General features: G+C 36.6%; 1 protein-coding gene across 1 annotated transcript; it reads right to left on the reverse strand.

Annotated features, from left to right (window-relative positions):
• Nucleotides 1-6,798: 6,798 nt before the first annotated feature.
• On the reverse strand, nt 6,799-10,679 carry LOC145909701 (organic cation transporter protein-like). Its single transcript, XM_082997055.1, has 13 exons — nt 10,548-10,679; nt 10,284-10,399; nt 9,984-10,145; nt 9,800-9,903; nt 9,236-9,399; nt 8,844-9,036; nt 8,572-8,704; nt 8,337-8,434; nt 7,994-8,214; nt 7,754-7,862; nt 7,415-7,514; nt 7,009-7,169; nt 6,799-6,865 (listed from the first exon to the last, which is right to left on the reverse strand). Exons 1-13 carry the CDS (start codon nt 10,672-10,674, stop codon nt 6,799-6,801), a joined length of 1,755 nt encoding a protein of 584 aa, XP_082853181.1. The 5' UTR covers nt 10,675-10,679.
• Between the last annotated feature and the right edge of the window lie 3,850 nt (nt 10,680-14,529).

Consider the following 14,529-nt stretch of genomic DNA (forward strand, 5'->3'; position numbering starts at 1 on the left):
GTGTTTTCTGACCTGCTTTCAATTGCAAACCTGATATTTGAATAAGAAAGAAACTGAAGATGCCAATAGGCGAAATTAAAATTTCTTAAATAAAGATCTTTAAACTGGTGTGAACTTCTTTTACCCCTTTTGGAGCTCTAGGAATGTTAAATAAACAAAAATATTTTTTTTTTCCTGTTTATATTTCCTACAATGCCTCAGTGGAAGATGTATTCATAAGCTTATTTTCAGTCTAACGAAAAGCTGCCTTTGAAATATATAAATGTGGGTTTTATACAGACGTAGAAAATTTTTATACAGATGTAGATAAAGATTCACGAACTTATATGTGGTCAATATTTTACATATCCACATGAGAATGGTTTCAGTTGTGAGTAAATCAAGTTCAATGATGACTTCAAATCAAGTAATATCGACCACAGGTCCATAAAAATACATACGGTGCTAGGATGAAAATTAAAACATAAATTCGTGAAACGTTCGGAGCTTCATGAAATATTCACCACATGTGTTAGTCATAATCCTGTCATTTTTGTGCCAAATTCATGTGCACATTTTTCGGTTTTAATGTACCACATATTTAACAGCTTTTAGTGAATTATGTTTTTTGCTGCAGATTGTTTGCATGTGAGGATGTTTTATGTACTAATGTTGTCAAGCCAACTGAATGTGAACAGTATTGTAATTGTTATTATCTGTATATTTCATTAATTTCATCTATCACAGGAAAGACTTTGGAGTTGATGCAGAGTGGAACTTTATTGCCACATCTCATGGAATAGGACCATGCGATGGAGTTGGTGACACAGCTAAACGACTAGCTGCTACAACCAGGTTATAGAGGCCTTAAGAGCAGCAAACACCAAAGCAGTTAAACAAATTTGCGAAAGCACACATCCCTAAAGTGTTATTTTGCTTTGTGCCGGAGCACACTATTGAGGAGGAGAAAGTTTCTTTGGGAGACTGTTTTCAATTGGCTGTGGAAGTTAGTGGAACCCAAAAGTTTCACAGTAGTTTTCACATTGATCGGAAGACATTTTCACAGAAAGATATTGTAGGATTTTTTTAATGGGTCACTTACTTTGAAAACCCTCCGGGTCAACGAAAAATGTTGTTTATTTGGTTGTAATTAAAAAATTACCAATTGATTCTGTAAATAACAGGCATAATCAGTTGTTACTGCAACCTTCAAAAAGAGTCCAACATTGTAGTAATAAATAAGGAAATGGGTAGGATATTAGCAAAATACCAAAGTATCTATCGCCATCTAGTGCCAATAGGGCTATAACTTAAAAAATATAGTATCTCAAAAACTACATGGTCAATTTTAACGAAATTTGAATCACAGAGTAAAGGCAATGTGGAGCCAATAATATGCATTGTGTGTAAGCTGCAGACAGATGGCCACTGTTTCGACCTAAAAGGGTCTCATCAGTGCAGTTGGTGTGAATGTAAGACGACTTTGCTGACCAAAGGACAGAGTAAAGATTTTGTCTTTAGCAACTGTACAAAGTTTGGACAAAATGGATATGGGTAAACAAGTTCTAATATTGCCACTTGCTGGTAAATCAATCTTTTTTAGCAACACTGTATCATCAACGTCATATTTGCAAATTATTGTGTTGTTTTACATAATATTACGAATTTCGGGCATCACCCGTTTTTTGTTAACGTTGGAAAATAATCACGCTGTAAACCCAACTCATTTACGGTGACCGAAGACAATTATTAGTCACGGTGTGATCCGCACACAATTGACTTCGTATCGTTTTTCTACATAAGCCACATACATTTTGCATAAAATGGATGATAGATGCATTGGAGACTGGAGATATTTCAGATTAAAAAGACTTGACAGAATAGTGACATTTGTACGCATGGATTGTGACTTTTTTTAATATCCCTTCTGCGATTATTTATTATGTATTAAACTGAGAGACTGACTTTGGGTTTGACATCAGCTTTTTCGTTAGGTGTCAGATATACGGCAGTGTTAATATTTATATAGACGTTTTTAAATAACGCCCTACAACACAAACAAATAGCTATGTCGGTCTGGTACAATCAACCAAGTCAATAAAATGACTCAACCGTTTGTCAGGATTACCAAAAAAAAGCATCACCTTGTCAATGGCCCTGATATAGGTCTGGGGACTCTGCCACATTTATCTTCTTGTGACCCCTGGATTAATCCCGTTGACTTAAAAGATTTTTTACAAATAGATCTTTATTTTGCCACTGAAATTGTTTGACAAACAGCCGTCTGTTGAATAGAAAACACAAATATTGCTTTGCAGGTAACTGATAAAGATTTACTTAAACAAACTAAAAACTCAGGAAACATTGACTTTCCGCGGCAGGATTTCCACAAGCATTTCAGGTTTGCTTGTTCCTTACATGGAGAAATACTCTCAACTCACTTTTTTTAACAAAATATTATTTACTAACCATTGTAAGTATATAATTAACATTTAGTGAAACGATATATACACAAGAACAAAGTTTTCGCACTGGCTCTGTGACGTCATAATGCCTACTGTAGTAATATGTTTGTAACTCGTCTCAAATTGTTTTCACTTATTTCAATCCACTCCTTCTTTTCCTTTTCAGATATGTCTGTAGCTATTCTGAATGCTTGGATTGCTTTTTCATAAAAATCCACGCTTTCGTTGAGTCGATTTGTTTTCTTGCAAACGACACCAAGATTGTTCAACAAACGTCCGAACACTTCATGCTTTGCTGAGTTTTCACCAAACTGTTTCCTCATCAATTCAAGTCCAAGTTTAATCGTTGATTTCGTCGATGAATAATCGCCGATTAAAGCTTGACTCAATTCAATCCAATGCAAACACCAAACTTGACAAAGACATGCAAATTTGTCGTCCACGTTTTTGATATTTTGTATTTTCAGCCTTGTAGTTTCCATCAGTGGGATCACGTGATCATGAGCTATTCGTTTGTTTTCAAGTTTTTGATTCGAATCCGATGTTTTCATCAAATCTTGGCATGTCAATCTCGCACCCCGAACACAATCCCTCACACCCTTCACCCCTGTCACACCATCGTGATGCTTGGAATAAAATTCTGCTGCAATATCGAACAATAAAATCGATTCCAAACATTTTGCGTCTTTTCTGTTTTCATCTCCAGTTGTTTTCAAGTCTTCCGAAGTTGCCCCAAGACCTTCAAGTAACTTTGAAAGTTCGTTTCTTGTTTCCTTTGCTTCAGAAAGTTTTTGTTTTTTTAGCAAATCCACGTATTTTATTATCAGGGAATTTGGGTCGCCATTTTTATCTGAAACAAAAACAATTTGATTGCACATTGTTCGCATACCTGTAACTATCACTGAATGAAGACAAGTTTGTGAAATTGATCCCAACATTTCACTGCCCTCTACAAGAGTAGCCCCAGGTTACCTGTTTGGTGAAATGCTCTCTGTCCAATCTTCTTGTTTGTTTCACCACTAGATGGACGAAGGTGAGTGACGTCATGGGAGGTGGTTGCAAGCTCTTCAGTACCTAGTGTTGTTTCAGCAAGAAATTACTTCAAAGCATTCATGTACTGAAAAAGTGAGTAATTATACAAACTAATGTTATCTCATTAAAATATAACAATTATTACCCTGGTTCAACATTGGTTGAACTCGTCGCAAATTCTTTTCAATCATTTTAACCATCTCCTTCTTTTCCTCTTCAGTTACGTCTGTTGCTATTCCTAAAGCTTGGATTGCTTTTGTATAAAAATCTGCGCTTTCATTCAGTCGATTTGTTTTCTCACAAACAAGACCAAGGTTGTTCAACAAACTTCCAAACATGCGATTCTTTGCTGAGTTTTCACCAAACTGTTTCCTCATCATTTCTAGTCCAAGCTTGATTGTTGATTCCATAGACGAATAATCTCCGATTAAAAGTTGACTCAATCCAATCCCGTACAAGCAACACACTTGACATAAACATGAAACTTCTTCTTCCACGTTTTTGATATTTTGTATTTTAAGTCTCGCCATTTCCATAAGTGGGATCACGTGATCACGAACTATTCGTTTGACTTCAAGTTTTTGGACCAAGTCCGATGTTTTCATCAAATCTTGGCATGTCAGACTCAAACTCTCAACACAATCCTTCACACACTCTGCCCCTCTCACACCATCCTGATGCATGGTATCATGCAGGATATTCGATTCCAAACATTTCCCCTCTTCTCTTTTATCTTCAGTTGTTTTTAAATCTTCTGCACTTGCCCCAAGACTTTTAAGTGACCTTAAAAGTTGTTTTTTTGTTTGATTTGCTTTCTCATATTTTCTGTTTTTCAACAAATCCTCGTAAATTTTAACCAGTGAAATTGGGTCCATGTTTATCTCTGAAATTAAATATCAAAAACGATTAAATGACAGAAAAATTTCTCATTATTTAATAAAAATTGACCAGTTGGCTACAATTACGTATCATGGCGATCATTGCCATAATTTTGGGGGCCCATCAACAGCAATAGCAGATAATATTAAAATTGAACATAAATCATGCGTTGTAAATGTCGGTGACTTTTTGTACGAGGTTTATTTTATTGTTACACTTACATTACATCTCAATTCACTGTTATTTGAGATAGCAAATCTTATGCATGAGATTCCTCCTGACTATTTTTATGTAAAATTGTAAGTATCTTGCTTAGGGGGTGTCCAACATTTGGCCTACATAGAGGTTTTAAGTGGCCCGAACGAGAATTTCTGCAATGAATCACGCAAACTTTTCCAAAATTCCCGGACGTGCGTTCTATCTAAAATTTATCCAGGTTTTTGCATTTTTTTAATATTATTAAAGTTTTAGTGTTGAAAGTCAAATAGTGGACCGTGCTTCACTAATAATGTTGTAGAGTTTTAACCAAGACCGTGTGATAACTGAACCAAACAGCGCCAATGCCTCCTGAACCACCCACTTGTTCATAATCGTCAAACCCCAACGAGTAAAGCTTCGAAATCTACAAAACATAAATACTGCATAGCCACAAAATTTGCTTTAAATCAACGTTATACGCGGTAGTTACACAATAATTTATTAAATTTTGCGCTGTATTTGAAAGAATTAAGTAATATAAACATTCTCGAATTCACTAAACTGTACTTACCTCCAAATTGTTGGCCATTCTATGTGAGCAAATCAGTCTAATTACAAATGTTCAACTTTACCTTTCAGGCTGCGCGTCTCCAATGACACTAGCATTTCAGCTGTACAGTTTTTTTGCAGCGATCTATACAAGCCAGTAAGACAGACACAATTCTATATGAGTGGCCAAGGTATCTCGCAACGACGCTGCACTGCCGAAGAGAGAACAAACTCGTAAATTCTGTGCAAACAAGACCCACAAGACCGAGGCTCGACGAGATTTCTTGTTTGAGCTGGGACAGTGACGGAATTTTTACAATAGCGACATGTTTTCCACCCGATGCGTCGAAGCATTTATATGAAAACACATTTTGACGCAGTTTTGAGTGTTTCTCTTGGGGGTTGGGGAAATGCTATAAATCGATTTTCTTTCCGGTTTATTGTTGAAATGGTTCCATCAGGTGACAAGCTTGTTTGGACAACGTGAGAATATATCTTGACCCTTGGATTGAATAACAGCTTTTACGCGATTCATATATGGATCATACTCAAGTATCACAACCTAATGCCAAAATCTCAAGCTTATTGCGATCCGAATTCGTGCGAATTCAGCGGTTCCATTATGTTTCATCGCAAATTTCGTGCAAGCGTGCAAGCAACACACACCTGTGTCCAATGTAAAAATATAATAGATGGCCACGACAACACTGCACCGGAACTATTTTTAATTGAAATTGCAAATCAATGTACGCACACAAAAATTGCATAGCAACCAAACTTTACGCGCAGACCGTTTATCTAATGACGATATACGGGTGGGAAAAAATGTTATGGGAACGACGGACGAGACAGTCCAGAATTCTATCGATTTTGCAGCACAGATAAAAGAATTGGGTGCAGACCACGAGGAGGTAATGAAAGTACGGGTTAAAGTGCTTGTGGAAGTGGCGGCGGAGAGACGACAGAGTTGAAACATTGGAGGCACGTTGTTCGTGGCCACAACCGGAGATCGTGGAATGCATTCAACTTTGTCTGGACGCCACCTATTTGTCGTTCAAAGGTGAATTTTATAAGCAAATTTTTGGTACAGTCATGGGGTCTCCACTTTCAGTTGTGGTCTCCAACATAGTCATGGAGTCCATCGAGCAAAGAGCGTTGTCAACGTTTTCGAGACCTCCACGCTTTTGGCGACAATCTCGTGACGTTTTTAATTCCACACTCAATTGAAACAGCAGGAAGTATTACATTCCTCAACTGTGTTTCTAACGTGACTATGTGAGTTGTTTCATGTTTTTTTGTGGAAATTTCATTTTGCAAATTCGAGTCTGCTATGTTGGAACTGCGGAGCTTTAATTTATCGAAGTAAACTCGATTCCGAGTTTACCTAGAGTTTTTCCTCCTGATTTCAAGTCCAGGTGTAATTGTTTCAAAGACCAATAAAAATATGGCTGATTTTTAAATCTTGTCTCCACGATATATATTTTAGCACCAAAATAAGCTGAAACACACATCGGTAAATTTTTTATGATGAAACATGGTTTTAACTTTCACAACGTTTTAACTGATTGCAAAAATTTAATGGAAATTTTTAATTCACTTGAGTTTGAGTCGATTTTTACCTCAAAGTAATTTACGATAATAACTTCAATACAAAAATTAAAATAGGTTTATTTTACGCACAAAAGAATGTATCCAATTACAAACTCGCATCAAAATCATTTTTCTGTTCATCGAGTCTTTCTTTTTCCGCGTCTTCGTTAAATCTAAAAAACAAGAGCCTGAAAAAGCACATTTTCTTACAAGTATAACATCAGCAGAACCGCAAAAATACTTATTTGGAAAGCTTGGTATGTTTTCGCGTTCAAATACTAGCCAATGTATTGAGGTGGTAAAAATAATTTTAAACCTTTTGGGCAGTTTAAAAATCATCTGTGACAAAGAACCATCCATTTTCTTTTCATAAAATCTTTCTGCTTCAGGAAACGTCATCATCAGTTCATGGTCTTTGGTTTCAACAAGAATTGCAGCTGCCAGAACTCCAAGCAAAGAAATCAATCCAAAAATTGTCTAAAACACAAATAAGTTAAAATGGGAGAAATAGGAAAAGTACCTGCCTTCAAAACTAATTGAATCCACCGGTTTAGAGTTTGCTAACCTTGTGCACATAAAAAAAAACAATCAACATAGCAATTAACTGTTTCATATATTTCAAATAATAAGTAGTTGTTATGAATAAACATGGTTTAGTCACAAACACAAGGTTAAAGCAGAAAGTCCGGATTATAACCAGGTTTGTAACATGTACCACGTACCTGAGTCAACCATGGGATGGTATATTGCAGCTGAATGGTCCATGGTGTGATTATGGTTCCAATTCTACCAGCCATTGACGACAGACCAACTGCTGTTGCTCTGGATAAAAGAACCCACTTAACACCAGACAGTATTAAAAAATGTTTTGACACAAATTCATTGGCAAAGTAAATCCATTGATTGTCGAATTTTTCGGCTTTAATGGCGAAGAATAAACGGGTAGGTAGTTCCAGTTCAGTGACTGGGCTAACAAGATATACAGTGCAAAGGTGGAGGGGGGGGGGGGCAATTGTCAGAAAACCCACTAAAAAATGTAAGACGTATTTTTCTTAGTTCACCTTCCACTCGTTGGAAACATTTCAGCAGTATGAACGAATATTGTAGCAAAACACATGCTTACACCGAACCGACCAATGAGAGCAAGAATTGTTCCAAACATGTGAAGACCTAAAAGTGATACAAAGTAACGTCACCTTTAGTTTATGGAATGCATTAGTTACAAAACAAAAGTCATTGGGTGCATTCCAAAATTCTGCTTTAAAAAGGGTAATTTTGGCCCCTATCTTGTCGTGTCTTACCGTAATTATCGTCAGCAAGCTGGACGACCAAGGTTGATGCAAGACAAGCTACACCAGCCATACTGAGTGTAAACACTTCAACTTTCACTGAACCAAACTTTCTGATGACGTAGATCCCTGCCGTACAGGCAACTGCCTCCATCACGCCACCTAGCGCATTGTTGACAAATGGATTGCCGGCTAAAGATCCACTGTTTAAGGCAAGTCCGTAATACACCAAGCTGTAAGAAATCATGATTCAAGTTCAAAAAGATAAAGTAAATTATCAGGACAATGCAATACGTCTTGTAAGAAACGAAGTGACGTAATTATACTGGCAAGATATGTGTGGAAAACTGCTTACCTGGTTACAAACCACACAAACATGTTGCAAATGATGAGAAGTCTGGAGTAGGGACGCTTGAATAATTCCTTGGCTGTGTTAAACTTTTTGTTCGGTGCCTTTGTTATGAAGAACAATGTAGGGTAAATAATAGTTTCATAAACCAATGTTAATATAGGTTATTATAGTTTGCTGTTACGGTGAACAGCCTTCAAAAAGAAAATTTATGAAAAATTTTGGACAAAAAATCACTAACTTTTTTTGTATTTAAATTTAAATCTTCCACCATTGTGTTCCAAGTTTTATGCGGAAAAGTTTTTCCAGATTTCTTTGCAATTTTTTCGCAGACTTTCTTTGACTGGTTTACACTTCCTCGTGCAAACAACCATCTGGAAAAATATAATGTTGTTATGAACGATTATGTCAAGATAAATAGTTGTTTGGTTCAGCAACATTGAATGAATGTCCTGCATTTTACCAATAAATTGTCTTGCGTCTCTACACTTGCAAACCACCTCAAAATCTTACCTTGGAGATTTGGGAAGCAGGAATGAGTAAAGTAAGATTGGAATCAACATGATGAGAGTGTAAGCACGTTGCAAGTCTCTCCATTTCCTCCAATAAAATGCAAAACCACTAAACAATATGCAACCAAAACCAAACACTGAATTGAAAAGAAGAGTTACTGCCAATCTCCAAGATGGTGGACTTATTTCGGAAACTAAAAGAAAACAGAAAACAAGTTTATTAAATTATTAATCGAACATTTTTTTTTTACTTTCATTCTTTTATTTTAACCACATGTGTCTAAACTTCCTATCTTTACCAAGATGATGTGGTAACATTTTGGTTTAAGAGCAAAAACAGATCAATGTTGGTTAAACAGTAAAAAGAAAAAACGCACAACGGGATATTTTTACTGGACTTGCTGTATGTAAAATTTGACATGACGGATAAAAAGAAAACCATGACTTGTGTTGCCCTCAGGATAGAGAATACGTATATGTTGGGTGAATATGATGTGGAAAATCCCATTATGATGGCGAGAATCAACCCAACCCGAGTTGTAAACAATCTTCCAAACCTGCAGCAAGAATGTACAGCATGCAATTAGTGTTTCGCAAACTCTCGGCCAATGTAAATCCTTCACCCTACAGTACAAAGTATGTCAAATGAAAATGTCGGAGAATTTACAGATGTTATACATTCATATTACTCTTCCACTAACTTTTTAGCATAGATGAAAATATAGGCCGCATGGTTGTGAATTTAATATAGTTTTGCAACACATCCGATCACAAACTACACTTAACCGTTTAATTGTGTAAGGCTACTGCGCATTATAGCTGTTGCTAGAAAAGCGCTACCAACTCAAATATTGCAAAAGGGAGATTACCGGTATTTAGTTAAATACATACAGCGAAAAAGAGCACATGTGTATTTGCTATTAGTGTGTTGTCTATTATTCTTAGAGTAATACTCACCTGTCCGATATAATTCCTCCCAGCACTGAACCAATTCCAACACCGATAAAAAACAGAGAGGTTGAAAATGAAATAAGGGAATGTCTTTCACACACGAGATCCCACTGCAGACAAACAAGCTCGGTTAAGTGAGAAGCAAACGATTCACTTCAAATATAACAATACAGCTTTTTAGTTGATATACTTCTGTAACAATGGTTTCATCGTAGTGTTTCCTGTCGTATACATATCCGTCCCGACATGTGGTTTTGCCGATAACTTCGGATGAGTTCAAGCAAGTAGGTACGGATATATTGGATGAGCACCAACCGTCGTTAATTAAGTTTCGATGGCATCTGTCCGGTTCCTAGTTTTGTGAAAATTTAAGATGTATCAGAAGTCAACACTTCTCCGTTATCGACTGAGAAAGCTGTTCATTCGTAGGTTCTGACATAAGTTAACGACACTTTAATAAGTTTAAGAAAAATATAACAATGTTGTTTACATCAGTGACGTCATTCCAAGGCACGAACGTAAGGGTGATGACATCATCAGTCAGTTGAGAATATTGGGTTGAATTATCGTAAGGTTCCACGTAGCATCGCGATGGGGGAATTCCCGCTGTAAATCACCATTATAAATGTTTTGTTTAATTTTTAAATTAGTTTTTGCAAAACCTTTGATATTCTCTAGTCCACGCCAAGACCACAATAGCGTATTATAAATTGCGTAGTACAGAGGTACAAGAAATATGTATAATGCTTCTTACCAAGAAAAACGGAGCCAGTTAATATTCCAGGAGTTGAAACGTTCATGAACAATCCAGCTATCACTATCAACAGAGCGTACCAACTTCTTCCTTCAATCTCCTCCGTGAGTTTGTCGAAAGAAATCATTTTTTTATATTTTCCGAATTAAGACCATGAAACTAATGACAATATCCGTGGATATTTTACAGAACGTCGTGATCAACAGAAGCATTTACTCAATTTCTTGTAAGGAAAGTATCGGCGTTTCAAACTGCACTTATAGTAACAAACCTTGTAGTGCTCAAGAGGGCCGAGATATTGCACGTTTACTAAAACACATTTAGTAACGACAGACATTTGTTAAAAACGTGTTACCCAATTGCACTTGATTCTGACATTTACTCTACCATCCAACTAGACCTGAATGTCACTTACTAACTAGCACGCGCTTACTTGAATAGACGTAGAAGTTACTCGCTCAGTCAATAACACGCTTGGAACAATTTAAAGTTACGCCACCTGATATTGCAATGTGTCTTTCTAATCAATAAAGTAAGTTTGCTTACGGAGTCAAATTTAGTAGCTATAATAAAGAACAAGCATAGCAGACTTAGTTTCAGTGATAGCAGCTGGACGAACTTGAAGGAACTCTCCACTATCATCTGATCAATAAACAAATTAAACTATTCACCAACACTATTAACCAAGTTTCCAAATTTTTAACAAGTGTTGCAAATATCAACCTGCCATTAAATTGACTTACTCCAGCACTAATAAACAACATAACTGTCCGATGAAAATTATCACCAGAAGATGAATGTCGTTTCCCACAATTCAACTACTTCCCATTGGAATGACGTACACAGCACATTATTCACGTGACCGACTACTATCTGCATTTTAGGAGAGATGTATTAACGCAGTAAAAACCTGCTCAAAAAACGCAAGCGACATCTGTTTAAGATCTCAGTTAAACATTTTACCAAGAAAATTAGGTACAAATCAAAATTTAAGACGTACACCCAAAGAAGTTGAATTGAAATTGCAATACGCGAAAGTACAGTTGTTGAATTGGAAAGCGCTTAAATGACGTCAACCACAAACCACGTGACCAACGAACAACTGGATTCAGAAACATCGCCTCGACATTAAGCAACAAGAAACAACACACATTTCACTCACCACACAATCGCAGAACTCCCAGGAGAAGGAGAGAAACAACACAGACGTCAGAGTAAATTTCTTAACACTTTTTCACGTGGGCAAACAGTAGCGTGAAAAACCCACCTTTGTATTAATTCAAATTAACTTAAAACATAGAATGTTATCGTAATATTAGAAAGCACAAAGAGAATTGATTATTTCGTGCAAGAACTAGCTACTTACCAGAAGAGCAGTATTCAGCAATAATGAATTACCAATCTGAATTGTCTGCCGCAAATAAATGCATTGCGCAGTATTAGCAGAGTGCAGAAATTCTCTAACGAACACCACAACATTGGCTGCGTTACCACGACTGGAATACTTCCTGTCGGTTTCCATTACTCTTTCTCTCAGCTCTTTCCTGTTGATGTTTACGTTTAGGGGAAGCAATTTATCAAATTCTTTGCCTAGAACGTTGTAGAAACAAAAAACATTCACGCATTCAACAAGTCAACGGAACTACAACTTACAACAATCAAATCCCCAATCAAAGACAACTGCAGTAAACATGTCAGTGACTATATTAACAGTTTACCCTCCATCTGTCATTATTCCTCGAATCGCCTGTCAGGCAATGCAACTGACAACGACTAATTTACCACATATGGAGACACGTATGTTCAGCATGCCGTTCATTCTTTTGGGGAAAAGTGTTGAGGATGAACCTGTGTCACTCAACAAGACTTGTTTCAAAAATGCCCAGGGCTACCAAGGTAGCAATCTGCAATACACTTTATCACCACATGAAAAATTGAAGCGAATTCGAATGCGCTTCGCTTAATCACTCCTCCCGTTTTTTCCGCAAGAGGAGCGACGGAGCGCTCTATCCGTTCGAAGGACGTGTATCGAATTCGGTTCGCATTCAATCCACTTGGAGCACAGAAGAATGCGAAGGGTTTTAGGTGTGCGTTTTATAAGTTTGTCACATTGCATTAGATAAATGATAAACATTGAAAGATAAGTGCTTGACATAGATTTTAAAGTTGTTTTAGGTGTGGATCGTCCACATTGCATTCAGTGTGATGGATTCCAGCACACTTAATCTTTTTAGTTTATTTCTTGATTCCAACGCAAACGAAATTTTGTTCCAGGGCATTTCGCGTATTTTTAGATATTTGTTTATTTTACCACGTTTTTAAGTCAATACAAATTACCAAACCTCACATGTAAACACATGCGTATCATGGCTGGATTCAGATGTTCCAATTCGTCTCATTTCCTGCCAACACGATTCGTCTCCGGTCGCACGTGTATACGGGCCTAGTGAGACCAATGTCTGGTTTAAATTGTTTCTCGTGTTTCATTAGCGTGTGTGAAAAACCACCTTCTTTTGAAAGCTGCTCAAACTTTGAAGCTGTAATCGTTTAATTGTTTTTCGTGTCATCGCTTTATATTTTGTTTCATAAAGTGACACTGCAAAAAAAACTTTAAAATTTGTAATAATTAACATCTCACCAACGCACCACGTGCTCTGGTTATGCTTTAGTAGTATTTACTTTTTGTCAAAACAGACGAAGAACAGTTTCCTTAAAATGTATCATGGGGAAAACAGGATATGAAATTGGGGATGCGCGAAATTATACAGTTCAACATAACTTAATTGTACTTGTTTAAAAACTTTAAGTGTTGTGCTACAAGGCAAACGTTTAAACAGGTCAAGGCTATTATATAGTTTGACTCAAGGTGAGAAGACAAGCATAAAAAGTGATTTTGTTCATCCAGAATTTATCATGCTTCTACACACCAAAAACCTCTTTGTAACCTGAACATCCAAAAACCACTACCACACGTGTTTCTAAACTTACGCATCGATTATTCAAAAATCATCGAGCGAATTGTAAGTGTTAAAATCTGCGTACCTAAAATGCTACAGCAATTTGTCTTCCTGGTGTTTCTTATTAAAACCGACGCGTCGGATTTGCGGTTGCTATGGTATTAGCTTAATGCGCATCTTTTTTAAATATAGCTGTCCCCACAACTTTGAACCGAATTTATTCCTTGAGACTATGCAGTGGTTTAAGAACTTGAATGTTGAAATAAGATTCTGATCATTTATCATGGGCTTGATTTTTTAAGATAAATGTTAAAGAAAAGCTATTGTGAGTTTGCAATTGAATTAAAGTCAAGTTACAGCGGGTTGATGTTGAACAAAACAGGGTTGCGTTGGACGGATACGCGATATTCAAAGTTAGCATCGCAATTATATTCTATCTACAAGATACAACTTACCGTTGACGTTTTAGGAAATACCGTTGTTTATTTTTTATCAACGTCCGCTGTACTAATATGTATTGTTTGATTGAGTTCGATGTGGCGTGAGAATACTTATTTATGGAAAAGCAATTTCAGTTTAGTCCAAACAGCTGACTATGTCTTGTGAAAATAGGGTTGTATTGGTACCTACAACTGATCAAGAAAAAAGCTTCCCGGAATCCTTAACCAAGCAAACTATTAACTTTTGTAAATGACAAGTTCGTTGACTTCGATATACCAGGCATCAGCAGTATCCCCAAACACGACAGAATTAAGTAAAAAAGATACAAACTAACATACAGATCTAACGAAATCCTGTCTGTTCAAAACTGTAAAATAGAAACACAAACAACCGTGGCACTGTGAGCTCATATTCAGTCTTTGTGTGCCATAAATATTCGCAATTGATTCTTTCGTATTGGTACAGAAAACAACCATTGATCTTCAGCTCGCAAATTGTTCACTCCCAGACATGATATTCAGTCAATTCAAGATTTACCAAGAATATTTTGCGCAGGATTTTATTGCAAGCGCGTATTTGCGTTG

The sequence above is a fragment of the Ascidia mentula genome, chromosome 7 (genome assembly GCF_947561715.1).
Source record: "Ascidia mentula chromosome 7, kaAscMent1.1, whole genome shotgun sequence".
In the NCBI taxonomy this organism is placed as follows: Eukaryota; Metazoa; Chordata; class Ascidiacea; order Phlebobranchia; family Ascidiidae; genus Ascidia; species Ascidia mentula.